Source organism: Pongo pygmaeus, chromosome 13 (assembly GCF_028885625.2).
Source record: "Pongo pygmaeus isolate AG05252 chromosome 13, NHGRI_mPonPyg2-v2.0_pri, whole genome shotgun sequence".
NCBI lineage: Eukaryota > Metazoa > Chordata > Mammalia > Primates > Hominidae > Pongo > Pongo pygmaeus.
In genome coordinates this window covers 36,216,838-36,239,347 of record NC_072386.2, presented here as the reverse complement: position 1 = coordinate 36,239,347, position 22,510 = coordinate 36,216,838, and the positions used below count along the sequence as shown (strand labels likewise).

The 22,510-nt window shown below is 35.2% G+C and overlaps 2 protein-coding genes and 1 pseudogene across 2 annotated transcripts; all 3 read right to left on the bottom strand.

Moving 5' to 3' along the window:
• Positions 1-2,922: 2,922 nt before the first annotated feature.
• On the bottom strand, positions 2,923-3,863 carry LOC129044063 (interferon alpha-16). The gene has a single exon (XM_054501611.1). It carries the CDS (start codon positions 3,855-3,857, stop codon positions 3,288-3,290), a length of 570 nt encoding a protein of 189 aa, XP_054357586.1. The 5' UTR covers positions 3,858-3,863; the 3' UTR covers positions 2,923-3,287.
• Positions 3,864-15,748: 11,885 nt separating this feature from the next.
• On the bottom strand, positions 15,749-16,346 carry LOC129044718 (interferon omega-1-like; annotated as a pseudogene).
• A 3,407-nt stretch (positions 16,347-19,753) lies between these two features.
• LOC129044074 (interferon alpha-4-like) lies at positions 19,754-20,323 on the bottom strand. The gene has a single exon (XM_054501630.1). It carries the CDS (start codon positions 20,321-20,323, stop codon positions 19,754-19,756), a length of 570 nt encoding a protein of 189 aa, XP_054357605.1.
• Between the last annotated feature and the right edge of the window lie 2,187 nt (positions 20,324-22,510).

The following is a 22,510-nucleotide window of genomic DNA, read 5'->3' as shown; positions in this document are numbered from 1 at the left end:
TGTTTTATAAAAGACAGCTTCTGAAAAACCTAGAACTTTCACTGACCTTCTGCTTTAATTTGTGATTTTGTACTCTTAAGGGGAAAGTGATGGGTAAAACCCACAAGAGAACTGAAAACAGCTCTAAGAAGAGGCAGTGCAGGCTAATGATGAGTGAAGAAGAGAGCACAGTGCGCATTCTAGAGGAAGAGGAAGGAAACTAATGTGATATGGGAGTGAAAAATGGGATACAGAAAAGCAGGGAGGAAAGGGGAAAGTGTGTCAGCTCTCAGAACCAGCAAAGATGTATACTTTACTTAAGATTAGGAGAGTAACTTCATATGGGAGTGTACTCTGGAATTCTGAGAGCCAGGAAACGAATGTGCCAGGTGTCAGAATCAGTTAACCATCAATACGTGTATTCTGCCCTTCAATCTAGATGCTGCTCCTCTGTCAGGTATTTATACAAGCAACCATTTCCTGACTGAATATAAGCAGGACTTTGAAATGAGGTGAGACAATTTTTCAGCCTCTCTAGAATTCATGACAGAATTCTGTTGTTTTAGGCTGCCCAAAAACAATATATACAAGCAGAATGGAAGTTCAATGTAAAATAAGTTATTGTTATTTATATCTGATGTGTAAATTTTGTGTTAGGATTTCCTTAATAATTATTAATCTCCTTTTTTCCTCAATTATACACAACCATCTCCTGCTCTCTGAATTTCTTTGGTTCATATTGTATTTTCTGCTGATTTTCACCAACTTTCTTTCTTTTTAAATTTTGCTTTAAGTTCCGGGATACATGTGCAGAACCTGCAGATGTGTTACATAGGCATACGTGTGCCATGGTGGTTTGCCTCACCTATCAACTCGTTACCTAGGTTTTAAGCACAATAAATCCAGTCTATCATTAATGGGCATTTGGGTTGGTTTTGTGTCTTTGCTATTGTAAACAGTGCTGCAGTAAACATACACGTGCATGTATTTTTATAATAGAATGATTTATAATCCTTTGGGTATATACTCAGTAATGGGATTGCTGGGTCAAATAGTATTTCTGGTTCTAGATCCTTGATGAATCGCCACACTGTCTTCCACAATGCTTGAACTAATTTACATTCCCACCAACAGTGTAAAAGATTTCCTATTTTTCCACAGCTTCACCAGCATCTGTTGATTTTGACTCTTTAATAATTGCCGTTCTGAGTGGCATGAGATGGTATTTCATCGTGGTTTTGATTTGCATTTCTCTAATGATCAGTGATGTTGAGTTTTTTAATGATTATTGGCCACATAAATGTCTACTTTTGAGAAGTGTCTGTTCATGTCTTTCACCCACTTTTTGATGGGGCTTTTTGTTTTTGTAAATTTGTTTAAGTTCTTTGTACATTCTGGATATTAGACCTGTGTCAGTTGGGTAGACTGCAAAAATTTTCTCCCATTCTATGGGTTGCCTGTTCGCTCTGATGATGGATAGTTTCTTTTGCTGTGCAGAAGTTCTCTAATTAGATGCCATTTGTCAATTTTAGCTTTTGTTGCAGTTGCTTTTGGCGATTTCTTCATAAAACCTTTGCCCATGCCGATGTCCTGAATGTTATTGCCTACATTTTCTTCTAGGGTTTTTATGGTTTTTGGTTTTACATTTAAGTCTTTAATCAATCTTGAGTTAATTTTTGTATAAGGTGTAAGGAAGGGGTCCAGTTTCTATTTTCTGCCTATGGCTATCCAGTTTTCCCAGCACCATTTATTAAGTAGATAATCCTTTCCCGGTTCCTAAAGTATTGAGAAAGAGATTCTCTTTTCCAGTTTCCCATTTTATTTTATGAAAGAAATGTGTCAGTTTTTACTGACATTTAACAGAGTATTAATCGAAATAATGATCAATTACTATTGTAAATAATTTTACGTTTTATGCTTTAAATCTATAAATTATTAAATGTATTAATATGATTCACTAATGCATCACATTTATGAAATTTATTCAGTGACATATATTTTGAAAAAAGGAAACACTATGCAGATAAAAGATAATCCACATTTTTTGGGGGTCCAACCTTATTACTTGCCACCATTGCAAAGGCAGATTTCTCACAATTTTTTAGACATGTTATCTTGATTTTTCTTTTCTGATTCACTCTTCTGTCCACCCCAATATGGCTTCTGCTGATTAATTCTATCAATCCAGCTCTCAGTAAGCTCTGCTCTCCCATCTATTTTCTTGCTATAGTCCTCAGTTTTAATTCACATTTTCCATAAGTCTATTGATTGTTTTTCTAAGCACATTTATTTTCTAAATCCACTTTTATCATCATTCTCTCTCATCCATCTAATGTTAAGGTATTCCACCTCTGTTTTCTTTGTGTCTTGTCTGTTTCCCCACTTTAATGGTGGAAGGTCCTCAGAATCCAGTTTAAGTCTTTTTTTTCCCTCTCCACTTGCTCCCCACATGACAGCCTTCATTTTTGGCCTTTCCATTGCCAGTTATGAACTTCCAGATATCGTATTCCTTGGAAACTGCAAACTCATATATCTGACTTGCAATGTACATTTTCAATTTCATGTTGAAAGTCAGTTTATAGAGAATATCTCTACTTTTATTTCCAGACATGTCTTAATCTATGTTCTGCTAAGAGGAATTCATTGTTTTTTTTTCTACTTCCTCACATTACAGCAGTTAGCATAACTGATATTAATTCAGCATTATTATTGTTTTTAGACTTCTTTCCTGACAAAAATCAAAGATACAAAACCAAGAACTGTACTTTTATTTTCACGTTCATTTCCTGAATGCAACATATAACCTGGTATAGAAAAATATATTTTTCTATAATTTGAATAAAATTATGATAGGTAACTTAATTAAATCATCCATTTTTAAGTCAGGTTATACAGTCAGGCTTGGCTTTTAATCTTAAAAAATAAAGAAACACAAGAAGTTTTGTATAATAAAAATTTAATGAAAAAGGAAATTAATATATTGGCTAAATATGAAGAACATGTATGTTACATTAACCACAATGTAAAGTTACTCATGATATTACATAAAAATAATTTAAATCTTAAAAATAGTCAAATAAATAAATATTTAAATAAATAGATGAACAGAGACATCAGCATGGTCATCTGTAAAGGACTAGTGCCTGCACAGGTAAACATGATGCTTCTTTTCACTCCTGAAAACATTTGAAAATTTTGATTCACCTCATCGTGGTTATAGTAGAAATAAGTCTTTGAAACGGAAGAACTCATGAAAGTGTGACATGATGTATTAGTCAATGAGGATCATTTCCATGTTGAACCAGTTTTCAATCCTTCCTCCTTAATCCTTTTTGCAAGTTTGTTGAAAAAGAGAGGGATCTCATGATTTCTGCTCTGACAACCTCCCAGGCACAAGGGCTGTATTTCTTCTCCATCAGATAAACAGTGATTCTTTGGAAGTATTTCCTCACAGCCAGGATGGAGTCCACATTCATCAGGGGAGTCTCTTCCACCCCAACCTCCTGTATCACACAGGCTTCCAGGTCATTCATTTGCTGGAAAAGTTCAATGTAGAATTTGTTTAGGAGGGTCTCATCCCAAGCAGCAGATGAGTCCTTTGTGCTGAAGAGATTGAAGGTCTGCTGGATCATCTCATGGAAGACAGAGATGGCTTGAGCCTTCTGCAACTGGTTGCCATCAAACTCCTCCTGGGGGAATCCAAAATCATGTCTGTCCTTCAGGCAGGAGAAAGGAGAGATTCTTCCCATTTGTGCCAGGAGTATCAAGGCCCTCCTATTACCCAGGCTGTGGGTCTGAGGCAGATCACAGCCTAGAGAACAGATGGATTTGTAGCTGAGCACCAGCACGGCCATCAGTAAAGAAAAGGACAGGGCCATTGGGATGTTGCAAATATTGCTAGGCTACTTGAGATGGTAAACTTGAACCTTGGCCTCTAGGTTTTCTGAAGACTTTGCTCTGTGCATAGGTCTTAAATAGTGAACATACTAATTTCCATTTTCTAAATGCCCTAGTTTTACTTTCTATCTATGTTTTTGCTTTCTTTATGCACTCTCTAGATGTGGTTACAGATGTTTTTCATTTTTTTCATCATTGACTATTTTTCCCCTGCACTCAAAGCCTTTTATGGTATTTTTTTCTAATTGAAATCTTCATGAAATTTTAATAACACAGATTTGGTATATATATTTATGGATACTATGTATACCCCTACTTCACAGATAAAAACTTTAAAGTTTGCTCTTTTTTTCAAAGTAAACAATGACAGAAATGTTAAACTAAAATCTAAGTTTAAAAGTTATTGACATTTAACTTAATTTGATAAGTATATTTATGGAATATCTTTTAATGTAATTCGTTCATGTAAATTTTGTTTTATCAAATTACATATACAAAATAAAAATCTACATAAATACACATTAATAATATTAATGTAATTACATACTTAATCATTCAAAACTGCTAAAAATATGAATCAATAATTTTTTAAAATTTTTCTCATAGTGTATGAAGCTTTGAATTTTGCTTAGTATGAGAAACTAATTTGTAAACTTTACTAGCTGCCGTATTCATCCAGATATTGCCAACACTTTTTTCTTTTCAGCACTTGACATAAATATTGATGTGTTGAATAACGTTACTAGAAATAAATCATATAATGTAAGCTATTTGCATTGAATTCTCAAAGTCTATAAAACATCCTGAAGAACTGAGGATCAAACATAGACAATAATCATAAGGTAGTCAATGGCAGCCCAAAGGTATGCAGGTTAAAGCCACATATTGTGATAAGACTTTAAGATCTAGCAAAAATGGACAGGAAGTCCCCCAATCAGATTCATCTATTTGCCATAGGTTTGTAACACTGATCTTGCAAATATTTTGTGTATCTTCATGAACTCAATATCAGTGCTTCTCATGTGATACACCAGAAAATCCAATGAGAAAGATGTATATTAAGCAATGAAATTTTGTTGGACAGAGTTGTTAGAGAATCACAACTCTAACAACTATTTATACTAGTTATAATAACATAACTAACTAAACTAGTTATAATAACATAACTATTATAATATGTTAGGTTTGTTTATCCTAAGAGAACCCTTAGAATAAGTATCACATAAACATATGTGGCTTAGAAAATATTATCAAGTAAAGAAATAACTTTCAGAGTGGTCCTGAACGCTGGCTGTACCTTTTCTTTTGCCTAAGAAGTTAGTTTGCCTCGACCCTATAGATACTGAGTCCTTAAATGGAATGAGGTCTGCTTTAGCAAATCAGCTATTTAGTAAGTGGAGTTTGTACTAGTTTCTCATTTTTTCTTCTACTGGAAAGTGTTCAAGAATGAAGCTATTTTTCTTCATCATGGCCATATTTGCTGGGATTGTAATAGACAATGACAAAAATTTCCATTCAGCTTTTACTGAGAGTCAATAATGCCCATTTAGTTTACTGCTAAAACCACTGGGATTCTAGTTTTTTTAAGGTGCATGTAGATCTGGGGATTCAAGTTGCGAGAGCAGCATAATATCATCCTTTGCCTAGCACTATATTAACTATTTATGACTTCATCTCTAATCTGCCCTCTACTTTGTTATAGTAGAAAATAACGAGCCTGGTGTCAAATACAGAGTCACATATCAAAATTCAAACTCTCCAATTCACCGAGTTTATAGGAATCAGACAATTTACTATTCCCAAAAGTAGGGAATAATAGCCTCTGTCCCCCAAATAATCCTACAGCTTTCCTTCCCTGGATCAAATCCCCAGAATGTGTATGTGAACTGTAAATACTTGTGACATCATTTTTCCATCATTTATAAATTTCAGCTTCAAATCACGTGATAATCTTTAGATGACACTAGTAGAAAATTAGCTTGTTTATATAAAGCTAGAGATTATGAAATGGATCAATTTTAAAAAATAATGAAACACATTTTATTATTCATTATTTTAAATGATTCACTTAAATTCTTTGTATCATTGAACAATGAAAATGTTCTACATTGTGAAATGTGCACAGGGGTTTCCATAACAGAGGAGCTTTCATTTCAGAAATGTATATTTTGTACATTGATTTAGTAGTTTATCCAGTCAACACATTTTTATTGAATTTTGGGCTCATCCTTTGTATCAGACCCTGAGAATACAGGGCAGTTTTGCCCAAGTTATTATTCTTAGTGTTTGAAACACCGGGGGAGAGAGTATTTTTTCTTTGTTCACTTGAGATTGTATAGGGAATTTTTGCATATTCATTTTTTATGTAGTATTTTACTGTGAAAATTTGTTTTTCCAAACTTTGATTTCTTTCATTTTCATATTCAGGTTAGTGTCAATGAAAGAATATAAATATAATGTTTAAATGGGCTATACAATGGTTCTATGTGGCATTCACAACAGCAAATATATTTCTCACTTCACTTTTCCTAGAAGGTAAAAGTGATCTGATTTTTCATCTTAACTTGTGGGAACAAAAAGAAAACAAATGTGTGTCTAAATGTGATAAACATGTAAGAGGAGAATTACCTAATGTAAATGACAAGTTAATGGGTCCAGCAAACCAACATGGCACATGTATACCTATGTAACAAACTTGCGCGATGTGCACATGTACCCTAGAATTTAAAGTATAATAAAAATAAAAAAGAATGACCAGAAGGGAACTTAGAAAATATCTTGAGAGAGATGAAAATGAAAATACAACATACCAAAACATATGTGATGCAGTGAAAACAGAGCTAAAAAGGAAATTGAAAGTTGTAAAAGCTTATACTAAGAAAGAAGAAAGACTAAAACCAATGAACTAACTTTACAACTTAAGAAACTAGAAAAAGGAGAAATCAACACATAGCTAGGAAGAGGAAGAAAATAAGAAAGACTAAAGCAGAAATTAATAAAATACAGAATAGAAAAGCAATTAAAAAATCAATGGAACTAAGCATTAGTCTTTTGAAAGGATCAACAAAATTGTCAAACCCTTAACTATATTAAGAAATAAGTAGAGAAAAATCAAATAAAAATCAGAAATAACAGAGGACACATAACAACTGATGGCATAGAAGTAAAAAGCATTGGCCGGGTGTGGTGGCTCATGCCTGTAATCCCAGCACTTTGGGAGGCTGAGGTGGACGGATCACAAAGTCCGGAGATAGAGACTATCCTGGCTAACACAGTGAAACCCCATCTCTACTAAAAATACAAGAAGAAATTAGCCGGGCGTGCTGGCGGGCACCTGTAGTCCCAGCTACTCGGGAGGCTGAGGCAGGAGAGTGGTGTAAACCCGGGAAGCGGAGCTTGCAGTGAGCCGAGATCATGCCACTGCACTCCAGCCTGGGCGACAGAGCAAGACTCTGTCTCAAAAACAACCACAACCACAACAACAACAACAAAAAGTAAAAAGAATTGTAACAGACTACTATGAACAATTGTACTCCAACAAATTGATTAAACTAGAAGAAATATATAAATTCCTAGAAACAAACAAGTTACCAAGACCAAATCATGAATAAACAAAACATCTGACTAGACCTATAACTAGTAAGGGGATTGAATCAGTCATCAAACTTCCCAATGACAACAACAATAAAAAACCATAATCAGATGGCTTCAGTGGATAATTCTATCAAACATTTAGGGAACTAACACCAATCTTTCTCAAAATCTTCCAAAAAATTGAAGAGGAAGGAATAGTTTCAAACTCATTTTATAAGACTAGCATTTTCCTGATAACAAAGCCAGACAAGGACACTACAAGAAAAGAAAAGTACAGATCCATATCCCTGATAAATATTGATACAAAAATCCTCACTGAAATACTTGTAAACCAAATTCAACAGCACAATGAAAGGATTATACATCATGACCAAGTGGGATTTATTACTTGAATGGAAGAATGTTTCAACATATGAAAATCTTAATCAATGCAATACATCACATTAACAAAATGAATGAAAAGTATACATAATAATCTCTATAGATACAGAAAAAGAAATTGACAAAATGCCGTATCCTTTCATGATAAAAAACATTTAACACACTTGGAATAAAAGGAAGTTACCTCCACATAATAAAGGCCATGTACAAAAAGCCCAGAATTAACATTATATTCAATGGTGAGAAACTGAAAGCTTTTCCTCTAAGATCAGGAACAAGGCAGGGATGCCACTGTTACCACTTTTATACAACATAACATTTGTAGATCTAGCCATAGCAATTAACAAGAAAAAGAAATAAAAAGCATTCATATTGGAAAGGAAGAAGTAAAATTATCTTTTTGCAGATAGCCTGATCGTGTATGTAGAAAACTCTAAAGTTTACACACACACACATGCACTCACATACAAACTGTTAGAACTAATAAATGAATTCAGCAAAGTTGGAGAATACAAAATTAAGATGTAAAAATGAGTAGCAATTTTATATGCTAACAATGGACAAATCTGAAAAGGAAACTTAAAAAATAACCCCATTTGCAATAGCATCAAAACAATAAAGTACTCAGGAATAAACTTAAAGAAAGTGGAAAAAGATTTGTATATTGAAAACTAGCAAACACTGCTGAAAGAAATTAAGGAAGAGAAATGAAAAGACATTTCTGTTCATGGTTGGGAAGCCCATCATTGTTATGGTGTTCAAACTATCTAAAGCAATACACAGATACAATGCAAGCCCTATCAAAATCACTAAGGCATTTTTGGCAGAAGTAGAAAAATCTGTCCTAAAACTCTTATGGAATCTTGAAGGACCAGAATCAATCTTGAGAAAGACAAGCAAAGCTAGAGGCCTCACCCTACCGGATTTTGAAACACATTAGAAGGCTACAGTAATAAAAATGGAATGATACTGACATAAAGATGAATGTATAGGCCAATGGCAGAGAATAGAAAGCCCAGAAGTAAACTCTCATGTATACGGTCAAATAAACTTTGACAAAAGTGCCAAGGCTATACAATGGTTAAAGATCAACTTTTCAAAAATCAGTTTGTGAAAACTGTATATACACACGCAAATGAATGAAGTCGCACCCTTACTTTACACTATATGCTAAAATTAACTCAAAATACATCAACGATTTAAGCATAAGACCTGAAACTATAAAAACTTTAGAAGAAAATCTTCAGGGGAGGCTCAGACAATGGGTTTGACAATGAAGTCTTGGATATCACACCAAAACACAGGTAACTAAAGTAAAAATAGATAAATTGGAGTATACAAAGATTAACAATCTCTGTCTATTCAAGGACAAAATGAAAAGTGAAAAGGCAACCTTCAGAATGGCAGAAAATATTTGCAAATCATGTATCTGATAAAAGGGTAACAGCGTATTCAGAATATAGAAGGAACTCCCACATCTCAACAAAAAAAATACAACTTCAGTAAGGAATATGAATAGATATTTATTCAAAAAAGATATACAAATGGCCAACAAGCATATTTCTCTGGCCTGAATGTTTGTGCCCTGCCAAAATTCATATGTTGAAACCCTCTTAGGGCAATGGAGTTAGGACATGGGCCTTTTTGGGATGTGATTAATTCCATTGTGGCTCATTGTGAAATAGGACACGGGCCCCAACCACACACCAAATCTGCTGGCACCTTGATTCTTGGGCTTTCCAACCTCCAGAGCTGTGGGAAATAAATTTATGTTATTTATAAACTGCCTAATTGATGATATTTCATTATAGTGGCCTGAATGAACTAAGAAACATAGGAAAAGATCCTCAACATCACTATTAGGGAAATGCAAATCAAAGTCACAATGAGATTTCACTTCACATCTATCAAGGTGACTACCATCAAAATAAATAAAATAACAAGTGTTGGTGAAGATGTGGAGAAACTGGAACCCTTGTGCACTGTTGGTGGAAATGTAAAATGGTGCAGCACAGCCACAATGGAAAACAACATGATGTATCTCAAAAAATTAAAAACAGAATTACCATATAATCTAGCCATTCCACTTTTGGATATATATTTAGAATACTTTTTAAAAGCAGGATTCAAAGATACATTTTTACGTCTATGTTCATAACAATAGCCAAAAGTTGGAATCACCCAAGTGTCCATTGATAGATGGATTATATGTGATATATACATATAATGGAATATCATTCAGCCTTATATATATTCCATTAAACCTATCATGGACTATTATTCACACTTATACCATGGATGATTATTCTGCCTTATCATATTATTCAGGAAAAGGTGATATACACAGATAATGAAATATATTCAGCCTAATTCTGACATATACTACAACATGAGTACCTAATGTAAGCTAGGCACAAACAGACAAATGTAGTACGATTTCAATCATATGAGTTATCTAGGGTAGATAAATTCATAGAAACAGAAAGTAAAATGGTTGTCAGGGGTGGGGGTCCAGGGGAGAGGAGATAAGGAGCTGCTGTTTAATGAGTATAGTTTCGGTTTTCCAAGATGAAAAACTGATGATTTGTTGCATGGCAATGTGAATTTACTTAATACTGCTAAACTGTATACTTAAAAATGGTTAAAATGGTAGATGTTGATCAGATGTGGGCATGGGTTCGAAGAAAAGCAAGCATTCCAGGTCGAGGTTTTGGCTTTCAGATTTGCTGAATCCTGTGTTCACAGAGTCAAGGCAGACATATCAACTAACTCAGAAGAGTTTATACACAAGAAAAGCAAATTCTGGGGAGTCTAGTATTTTTTTTTCTGGGTAGTGGGCAAATGTTAATTGCACTAAGTTCTTCCCTAGTATATAAATAAATTAAGCAGATAATTTCCTCGTTATATGTCTAAGAAGAAGTAAGGAAATAGATAATTGGAGACAATATTTCCCCCAACTTAAGAGAGTTAAATAACAAAAATAATGTTAACAAAAAGAACGAAATAGCTAAATTGTAGAAGATATTTACTGTCAGGCATTGTTAGTACTTACAAATCAATCCTAATTTTACTCAGTGAAGAATAGGCCCCATGTTGCATACATGTTGAACACCTATTATGTGCCCTGTGACTACAGCAGGCAGTGATAAGTTCTACTATTTTCCCCGTTTTTAAGAGAATAAACATAAGCACAGGGAGCTTTTGAACTGTGGAGCCACTGTTGGAACCCAGAAAATCCCAGTTAGAGTACTCAGCTCTTAGGTGTGCTCTGGTAATATGTCATACGAACTGGAGCTGATTTCTAGACTCTGGTCCACATTTTTTTTTTCCAGCACAGCCATACCTAAATAATGACAGAGTCCTTCTCTTCGGCTCTTATTCCTCTCCTCTACTGAGAAGATTCATTTGCTCATGCCAGACATGTTTTGTTATCAAATTGGGCCCCAAGTTACTTACACATATATCCTAGTTTTGTCTTCCTGAGACTGCATTTTCATAAACTTGAATATATTTGCCAAACACTTTGTTCACCGCAGTAATATATCCATAAGCAACTCTTTGAAACCCTACATATTTCTATCCATTTATGAAAATGTCCACAAGGCTTTAGATTTCTTTTCTTTTCTTTCTTTTTTTTTTTTTTTTTTGAGACGGAGTCTCCCTCTGTCACCCAGGCTGGAGTGCAGTGGCGCGATCTCCTCTTACTGCAAGCTCCGCCTCTTGGGTTCACGCCATTCTCCTGCCTCAGCCTCCTGAGTAGCTGGGACTAAAGGCTCCCGCCACCGCGCTGGGCTAATTTCTTTTTGCATTTTTAGTAGAGATGGGGTTTCACCCTGGTTGTCAGAACGGTCTCGATCTCCTGACCTCGTGATGCTTCCGCCTCGGCCTCCCAAAGTGCTGAGATTACAGGCGTGAGCCACCGCTCCCTGCCAAGGCTTTAGATTTCTATCTGTTTGTCACACACCTTTGTGTCATCACCAGGATATAGGCATGCACTAAAATCAGAACTAAACCAACTACATGAAAGCTCAGAGCTCAGGGAGGGCACACCTAGAGGGGCTCACTAAAGGAATTAGAGGTGTGGAAATGTAAGCACTTCTGGGGAAGAGAGGAGAGCCCAGTGCATTAGAGGAGAAGGACTGATATGACCTAAGACTGAATCACCTCTCCTGGCAGCTGGTTGATGCCTTTTATGCTGTAGGCCAGAGAGTTTGCTGCTGGGTTGATTGCACATTCTGACTGGAGGAACCTTAATGGCTAAGGAACAATCTTCCAAACAGTTACATTATAGATAGAATTTTCTGTCTTCTGAAAAAAAATTAGGAATTTAATGAATGATTTAAATCAATTAAATACATTAACAACTTTTAAACCAGTAAGGTCCAGAATCTTGAAAATCTATTCATTTTTAACTTTTTATTTTGAAACAATTTTAGATTTACAGAGAATGGCAAAGATACTGTAGAGATTTTGCTTATGTCCTTAACCCGGTTTCTTCTCATGTTAACAACATACATGACCATGGTATAATGAATCAAAACAAAGAAATGAACACTGGGGCAATATTACTAACATTCAGATTTTACTAAGATTTCCTCAGATTTTTTAAAAACTGATGTCTTACCTTATTTCAAGAATCAATCCAGAATCTCACATTGCATTTTGTTGTCATACATTCAGTCTCCTCCAATCTGTAACACATGCTCAGTCTTTCTTTGGCTTTCATGACATTGAAACTTTTGAAGAATATTGGTCACTTATTTCATAGACTGTTCGCCAATTTGGATTTGTCCAATGTTTACTCAGGATTATGCTGAGGTTATGTGTTTAAAGGATTAAAACCACAGAGTTTATTTGATCATCTCATCACACAATATCCAAGGTACATGATATTGATATGTTTTATTACTGCTGATGTTAACTTAATCGCTTGGTTAAGATGGTGTTTGCCAGACTTCTGCCCTCTAAAGTTACTATTTTTGCCTTTTATACACTACATGGTAGAAGCACATCACTAAATACCATCCTACACTCAAGTCTGTAATCTAGTTTCTCTCATTCATTTTTATGTTATCTTACATTCTTGGTTATATAGTATAGCTGTTTTAGGATTCACAAATGCTTATGATTTCATGAAGCCAATGCTCTCTATTTTAGAACAACTCTAAATTTAATCAGGAAGTAATGCAAGCAATAATATCAAAATGTATAAAGGAATTCTTGAACTTAGGTAGCTCAACCAGAAGAATTAAATGACTTTTAAAATATCAGAAGTAATGTAAGTGTAGTAGTTAGTAAGTTTAGCAACCATATTAATACAGAAAAAACCTCAAAATGTTGTATTATCATAATTAACTAGATTTATGGTAGAGCTGCATCTATTGTTAATAAGAAAGAAAATAAAATTACAATAGAATTTTCTACAATAATTGTCACTCTAACAAAAATCAATTTGGATTCTCACAGCATATGAAAAAAATTCTAATGTATTACATAATTAAATGTAAAAACATATTTACAAGAAAAGAAGCTGAATATGTGTAAAATCAAAAGACTTAAGGAGGCATGTGGTTCTATGTTCTAGACAGTGCTTGGAAAAATATACAAGGAACTGTTTAGTGCTTGGTACACACATGAAATAAAGAATATGCATCAAAAGATTATGGCTACAATATATAGGAAATGTTGTCACAATAATTAGGAATTATAAAATTATCAATCAATAATTTAAACAACCAACATCGAAACTAGAGTAAATGAAATAACAGGTAAAATAAAATCAAAATTGTAAATCTTGATTGTAAAAAGAATTTAAACTAGCAAGTAAATGGGTTACTATTGAAATTTACTACCAAGTAGTATTAATTAGAATAATGATGTTACCATTTTAGCCAAATCAATAAGCAACATTTTAAATCAAATATATAAATAATAGCTTAAATAAATCAAATATTTAAAATGTTCGGTACAGCATGTGAAAAATAGTTAATAATAGTGCATTGTATACTTGAAATTTGCTAAGGGAGTGGATATTATATGTTCTCACCATGCATAATAAAATATTGTAACTATGTTAGCTGATGGATGTGTTAATTAACTTGATTATCGGAATCATTAAACAAGCTATAATTAAAGCAAAACACTATGTTTTACACCTTAAATCCATAAATTTTAGTTTTTCAGCAATATATCAACAAAAAATGTTTAAAATTTTGTTCAAATTCATGTATTCTTTGAAAATGATTTTCAGAAAACACTAACAAAATATGCATGTTTTGTTAGTGTTTTCTGAAAATCATTTTAAAATAATGAAATATGAAGATGTTAACTCACATTCTCCTCCAGGTATCATCTTATTTCCCAACTCCACAAACAAGCTTCCCAAGATAATTTTTTGTATATGGAACACCCAAATGTCCTTATTGTATTTCCTCTTCTACCCACTCCCATCAAGTTTCTGTCCCATTCATTTTACTAAACCAGATCAACCCAACGTCACTGATGGCATCTGTTTTCGAGTCCGTTAGGACAGGTCAGCCTTCATCTTCCCTGAAAACACCACTGTCTACCCCTCGCTTGTCTCTCCCTCATTCTTTGCTATTTCTCCTTCCAGCTGCACTGACCACTCCTCCTAAGTGCTCTTTGCCCTTCACAGACACTCCTTCTCTGCCCTAACTATGACTGTTGAGGATCTGCAGGACTAAGTTTAGATCCTGTCTCATTGTTCCCTCTATTTATAACTATGTTATAAATATCCATTCGCATGCCCTCAATACCAGACATGCTATAAAGAATCCCAAATTAATACCTTTGCCCGTGGTATTTGTTGTTCATTCTAGACCCATATTCCCAGCTGCCAGTACGATTCCAGAATTACTGTTTCCCTTGGTATCTCTGAGATTTTGGTTCTAAGACTCCACACCTGTCCTGCAGTGACCCAAATCTGTGCAAACTCACATCCTGCTGTCCCCTTTATGTATGCAAGTTTCACATCCCACAAATATTGTATTTTCTATCCATGTTTAGTTTTACATGCAGAAAATGCAGATATGGAAGGTGAACTGTATTTGAAAAAACAAACAAACAAACAAACAAACAAAGATGTATAAGTGGAGCCATGCAGTTCAAACCCACGCTGTTCAAGGGTCAACTGTACATATACCCCAAGTACCTTAAGAAGGACATCTAATATTGTTTTTCCCTTCCTGGCATCATTTGTACCTAAAGCTTCTGGTGTGAGAACATTGTTTTCCTTTACTTCTTTTTCTAGCATTTAAAAGAATTGCAATAAAGTAAGCATTAGTCCTGTTTTTACATCTCTTTCTCTGTAAGACTGAGAGTGCTTCATTCAATTGTACTTCTTGAAGGGAACTCTACAATCTGCCACTTACTTAACTTATATGTATAATGTGAATGGAATAAATGAACAAATACATTTTATTGCCCTTTCATCGATTTTGTTCAAAATTGGGTGTGGATTTTGTTTTTAGAAAAAAGGATTTCAAGACATTTTCCTTAATGAATAAAACAAATGAGAATTTAATGAACAAGACAAATGTAAATTTAATAACATGGAAAGATGAATATATTTGTAAATTTTAATACAATGTAAAGAGGAACATGTTATTATATGTAAAATATCTAAATATTATAAATGAAACAGCTGCAAAAAAAATGGGAACAAGTAAGTAAATAAAACACATCAGGGCAGTCAGGTCTTAGGAACAGAAGACCAGAACTGAATGTTTTTAACATATACTTGCTAAATATTGTTAACAAGGTATTTGCTGAATTTAATTCAATAAATTCTGTGACAATGGCAGAAATAAGTGCCTATTGAAATGGCCAAAGACACATGTGCAAGTGTGATCTGGCAGATTAATCAAGGAGAATTATTTCAGGATGACCCCAGGTCTTCATCCTTACTTCTCAGTCATTCTTAGAAGTTTGTTGAAGAAGAGAAGGATTTCATGACTCCACTCTGACAACCTCCCAAGTACAGTCACTGTATTTCTTCTCTTTCGGGTAGATTCTCTGGATTCCCATGGATTCCCTGGAAGTATGTCCTCAAGGCCAGTGTAGGGCCACAATCAGTCCCACAGATTCTTCCTCTCCTGTTGCCTGTCCTAAGCAAGACTCCAGGCATTCCAGCTGCGGATGAAGTCCAGTGTGGAGTTGGTCCAGGAGGGTCATGTTCCAGGCAGCAGAGGAGCGCTCTGTGTGGAAGAGGCTAAAGATCTGCTGAAGCATCTCATGGAGGACAAACACGGCCTGGACCTTCTGCAACTGGCTGCCATCCACATCTCCAGGGGGAACCTGAAGTCTCTTCTCTCCTTGAGACACAAGAAAGTGGAGATTCTCCACATTTGGCCCAGAAGTGCCAAGGTGTTCCTGCTAAGTAGGTCATGGTTCTGAGGCAGGTCAGAGCCCAGAGATCCAACAGGGCCACAATGGCAAAGCAGCAGGGCCACCAGTAGAAGAAGCAGGAGGACCATTGGGAAATGAGTGTGCTGATGGCCTAGCTGAGCTGGGGTCTGGATGAACCTTGGACTCCAGGTTCTCTGAAGGCATTCTTTGTATGCATGGCTTTTAGTTGGAAACAAATAGTTTTCAGGGTTGGCCAAGATGGCCACCTAGTGTGTACCAGTCTCATGAAGGGAAATGGAAGGGGCAAGTAAATACAGCACCTTCAACTGAAACATCCAGGTACACACATTGGGACTCAAGAAAACAACTTGACCAATGGAGAACAGAGCAAAGCAAGGCAGGACGACTGCCTATCCAGGAGTAACACAGAGCCAGGGGAGCCTCCCCCTCCCAGGGAAGTGGTGAGTAAGTGAGCAGCCCTGGGGACCCACGATTCTCCCACGGATCTTTGCAACCTTTAAGTCAGGAGATCTTCTAGTGAACCCACTCTACCAGGGCCTTCACTCTGACATGTAGGGCTCTGTAGGGTTTCAGCAGAGCAGCCACTCAGGAATGCGTGGGGACCCTGGAGCCTTAGATACCCAGGCTTCCCCACAAAAGAAGCTATAACTCCAGCCAAGCAGGAGGCTAGACCCCTATACATACCCCTATGAAAGGGGTTTCATCCAGGGGGCTGAGCAGTGATAAGTTGCAGGTCCCCCCTTCCATGGCCTGTCACAGGGTAAGAATTCTGATTTTTAGGCTGCCTAAAAAAATATATGCAAGCAGAATGGAATTTCAATGTAAAATAACTTATTGTTATTTATACCTGATGTGTAAATTTTGTATTGGGATTTGCTTTAATTATTAATCTCCTTTTTTCCTCAATTAAACACAACCATCTCCTGCTCTCTAAATTTCCTTGGCTCATGTTGTATTTTCAGCTGATTTTGACCCACTTTCTTTCTTTCTTTATTTCTTACTTACTTTCCTTCTTTCTTTTTGATTTTGCTTTAAGTTCTGGAATACACCTGCAGAACGTGCAGATTTGTTACATAGGTATACGTGTGCCATGGTGGTTTGCTGCACCTATCAATTGGTCACCTAGGTTTTAAGCACAATTTTTTTAATCCAGTCTATCATTGATGGGCATTTGGGTTGGTTTCCTGTCTTTGCTGTTGTAAATAATGCTGCAACAAACGTGCACATGCATGTATTTTTATAATAGAATGATTTATATTTCTTTGGGTATATACTCAGGAATGGGATTGCTGGGTTAAATGGTATTTCTGGTTCTAGATCCTTGATGAATCACCACACTGTCTTCCACAATGGTTGAACTAATTTGGGTTCTCACCAAAAGTGTAAAAACTTTCCTATTTCTCGACAGCTTCACCAGCATCTGTTGTTTCCTGACTTTTTAATAATCACCATTCTGAGTGGCATGAGACGCTATCTCGTTGTGGTTTTGATTTGCATTTCTATAATAATCCGTGATGTTCATCTTTTTTCATGTTCATTGGCCACATAAATGTCTGCTTTTGAGAAGTGTCTGTTCATGTCTTTTGCCCACTTTTTGATGGGGCTTTTTTTTTTTGTAAATTTGTTTAACTTCTTTGTACATTCTGGATATTAGACCTCTGTCCATTGGGTAGAGTGCAAAAATTTTCTCCCATTCTGTAAGTTGCCTGTTTGCCGTGATGACTGATAGTTTCTTTTGCTGTGCAGAAGCTCTTCAATTAGATGCCATTTGTCAATTTTAGCTTTGCTTGCAGTTGCTTTTGGCAATTTCAGTATAAAATCTTCGCCCATGCTGATGTCCTGAATGCTATTGCCTACGTTTTTTTCTGGGGTTTTTATCGTTTTCAGCTTGACATTTAAGTGTTTTATCCATCTTGAGTTAATTTTTGTATAAGGTGTAAGGAAGGGGTCCAGTTTCAGTTTTCTGCATATGGCTGTCCAGATTTCCTAGCACCATTTATTTAATAGGGAATCCTTTCTGCATTCCTAAAGTATTGAGACAGAGATTCTCTTTTCCAGCTTCCAATTTTATTTTATGAAAAAAATGTGTCAGTTTTTACTGATATTTAACAGAGTATTAATCAAAATAATGATCAATTACAATTGTAAATAATTTTATATTTTATGCTTTAAATATATAAAATATTAAATGTATTAATATGATTTACCAATGCATCACATTTATGACATTTTTTCAGTGACATGTATTTTGAAAAAGGAAAGACTATGCAGATAAAAGATATCCACATTTTTGGGAGGTCCAACATTATTACTTCCCTCCATTGAAAAGGCAAATCTCTCACAATTTTCTGTATGTGTTATCCTGATTTTTCATTTCTCATTGATTCTTCTACCTACCCCAATATGGCTTCTGCTGATTAATTCTATCAATCCAGCTCTCCGTAAGCTTTAATTCACATTTTCCATAAGTCTACTGATTCTTTTTCTAAGCATGTTTGTTTTCTAAATACACTTTTATCATCGTTCCCTCTTCTTCTTCTAATGTTAAGGTATTCCACCTCTGTTTTCTTTGTGTTTCTTCTGTTCCCAAGCTTTGACGGTGGAAGGTCCTCAGAATCCAGTTTAAGTCTCTTTTTCCCTCTCCACTTGCTCCCCACATGACAGCCTTCATTTTTGGCCTTTCCATTACCACTTACCAACTTCCAGACGTCGTATTCCTTGGACACTGCAAACTCATATATTTGACTTGCAATGTACATTTTCAATTACATGTTTGCAAGTCAGTTTACAGAGAATATCTCTGCTTTTTTTTCCATATGTGTTTCAATCTACCTTCTGCTAAGAGGAATTCATTGTTTTCTTACTCCTCACATTATAGCAGTCAGCATAAGTGATATTAATTCAGCATTATTATTGTTTTTAGATTTCTTTCCTGACAAAAATCAAAGATACAAGAGAACAGGGACTGTATATTTTATGTTCACGTTTATATCCTGAAGGCAACATATAACCAGGTATAGAAAAATGTATTTTTTGATAACTTGAATAAAATTATGATGGGTAACTTAGTGAAATCATCTATTTTTAAGTCAGGTTGTACAGTCAGGCTTCGCATTTTATCTTAAAGAATAAACAAACACAAGAAATTTTGTAGAGTAAAAATTTAATGAAAAAGGAAATTAATATATTGGCTAAATATGAAGAACATATATTGTTACATTAACCACAATGTAAAGGTACTCATCATATTACATAAAAAATAATTTAAATCTTAAAAATAATTAAATAAATAAATATTTAAATAAATAGATGAACAGAGACATCAGCATGGTCATCTGTAAAGGACTAGTGCCTGCACAGGTAAACACGACGCTTCTTTACACTGCTGAAAACATTCGAAAATTTTCATTCAAGTCGTGGTGGTTATAGAAGTGAGTCTTTGAAATGGAAGAACTCATGAAAGTGTGAGATGATGTATTCGTCAATGAGGATCATTTCCATGTTGAACCAGTTTTCAATCCTTCCTCCTTATTCTTTTTTGCAGGCTTGTTGAATAAGAGAAGGATCTCATGACTTCTGCTCTGACAACCTCCCAGGCACAAGGGCTGTATTTCTTCTCTGTGAGATAAACAGTGATTCTTTGGAAGTATTTCTTCACAGCCAGGATGGAGTCCTCATTCATCAGGGGAGTCTCTTCCACCCCAACCTCCTGTATCACACAGGCTTCCAGGTCATTCAGTTGCTGGTAAAGTTCAGTGGAAAATTTTTCTAGGAGGCTCTGTTCCCAAGCAGCAGATGAGTCCTTTGTGCCAAAGAGATTGAAGGTCTGCTGGATCATCTCATGGAGGACAGAGATGGCTTGAGCCTTCTGCAACTGGTTGCCATCAAACTCCTCCTGGGGGAATCCAAAATCATGTCTGTCCTTCAGGCAGGAGAAAGGAGAGATTCTTCCCATTTGTGCCAGGAGTATCAAGGCCCTCCTATTACCCAGGCTGTGGGTCTGAGGCAGATCACAGCCCAGAGAACAGATGGATTTGTAGCTGAGCACCAGCATGGCCATCAGTAAAGGAAAGGACAGGGCCATTGGGCTGTTGCAAATATCGCTAGGCTGCTTGAGATAGGTAACCTTGAACCTTGGCCTCTAGGTTTTCTGAAGACTTTGCTCTGTGCATAGGTCTTAAATAGTGAACATACTAATTTCCATTTTCTAAATGCCCTTGTTTCACTTTCTACCTCCGTTTTTGCTTTCTTTATGCATTCTCTACATGTGTTTAACAATGTTTTTCATTTTTTTTCATCACTGCCTGTTTTTCCCCTGCACTCAAAGCCTTTTATGGTATTTTTTTTCTAATTGAAATCTTCATGAAATTTTAATAACACAGATTTGGCATATCTATTTAGGTATACTACATATACCTCTACTTCACAGATAAGAAGTATCAAGTTTGCTCTTTTTATTCAAAGTAAAGTTAAGAATGACAGAAAAGTTAAACAAAAATCTAAGTTTAAAAGCTATTGACATTTAACTTGATTTGATAAGTATATCTGTGAAATAACTTTTAATGTGATTTGTTCATGTAAATTTTGTATCAAAGTACATACGCAAATTAAAAATCTATATAAATACACGTTAATAATATGAATATAATTACATGCCTAATCATTCAAAACTCCTAAAAATATGAATCAATAATTTTAAAAAATTTTTCTGTTAGCGTATGAAACTTTGAATTTTGCTTTATATGAGAAAATAATTTGTAAACTTCACTAGCTACAGTATTCATCCAGATATCGCCAATACTTTTTGCTTTTCGGCACTTGACATAAATATAGATGTTTTGAATAACTTTAGTAGAAATAAGTCGTATAATATAAGCTATTTGCACTGAATTCTCAAAGTCTACAAACATCCTGAAGAAGTGAGGATCAAACATAAGTAATAACCATAAGATAATCAATGGCAGCCCAAATATATGCAGGTTAAAGGCACATATTGTGATAAGACTGGAAGATCCAGCAAAAAATGGACAAAAAGTCCTTCAATCACAGCCATCTATTTGCCATAGGTTTCTAACACTGATCTTACAAATATTTTGTTTATCTTCATGAACTCAATACCAGTGCTTCTCATATCATACACAAGAAAACCCAATGAGAAAGATGTATGTTAAGCAATGAAATTTTGTTGGATAGAGTTGTTGGAGAGTCACAAACTATTGTAATATGTCAGAGTTGTTTACACTATGAGAACTAATTTTTGTACCCTTAGAAGAATTATCATTCCAATAAACATATGTGACTTAGAAAATGTTATCAATTACATCATTTTTGGCATTTTTCACTGAAGTTCATATTCCCTAAAGCTTTTCAGAAGTTCCTATCCAAGTCAATTCTTATCAAATAAAAAAGACCATCTTTGTTCTAAATTCATAAATTTATAAATATTGAATATGATTATGTAAAGAATTAACTTTCAGAGTGGTCCTGACCTCTGGCAAAGTTAGTTTGCCTCGGCCCTATAGATACTGAGTCCTTAAATGGAATGAGGTCTGTTTTAGCAAATCAGCCTTTTAGGAAATGGAGTTTTTACTAGTTTCTCATTTTTTCTTCTACTGGAAAGTGTTCAAGAATGAAGCTATTTTTCTTCATCATGGCCATATTTGCTGGGATTGTAATAGACAATGACAAAAATTTCCATTCAGCTTTTACTAAAAATCAATAATGCTCATTTAGTTTACTGCTAAAACCACTGGGGATTCTAGTTTTTTAAGGTGCATGTAGATCTGGGGATTCAAGTTGCAAGAGCAGCATAATATCATCCTTTGCCTAGCACTATATTAACTGTTTATGACTTCCTCTCTAATCCATCTTCTACTTTGTTGTAATAGAAAATAGCTAGCCTGGTGTCAAATACAGAGTCTCATATCGAAATTCAAACTCTCCAATTCACCGAGTTTATAGCAATCGGACAATTTGCTATTCCCAAAAGGAGGGAATAATAGTCTCTGTCCGCCAAATAATCCTACAACTCCTGTAGGATTAAAAAATTTGAAGCACAATTTTTTAAATCCATTCTATCATTGATGGGCATTTGGGTTGGTTTCCTGTCTTTGCTATTGTAAATAGTGATGCAATAAACATACACGCGCCTGTATTTTTATAGTAGAATGATTTGTATTCCTTTGGGTATGTACTCAGGAAAGGGATTGCTGGGTCAAATGGTATTTCTGGTTCTAGATCCTTGATGAATCACCACACTGTCTTCCACAAT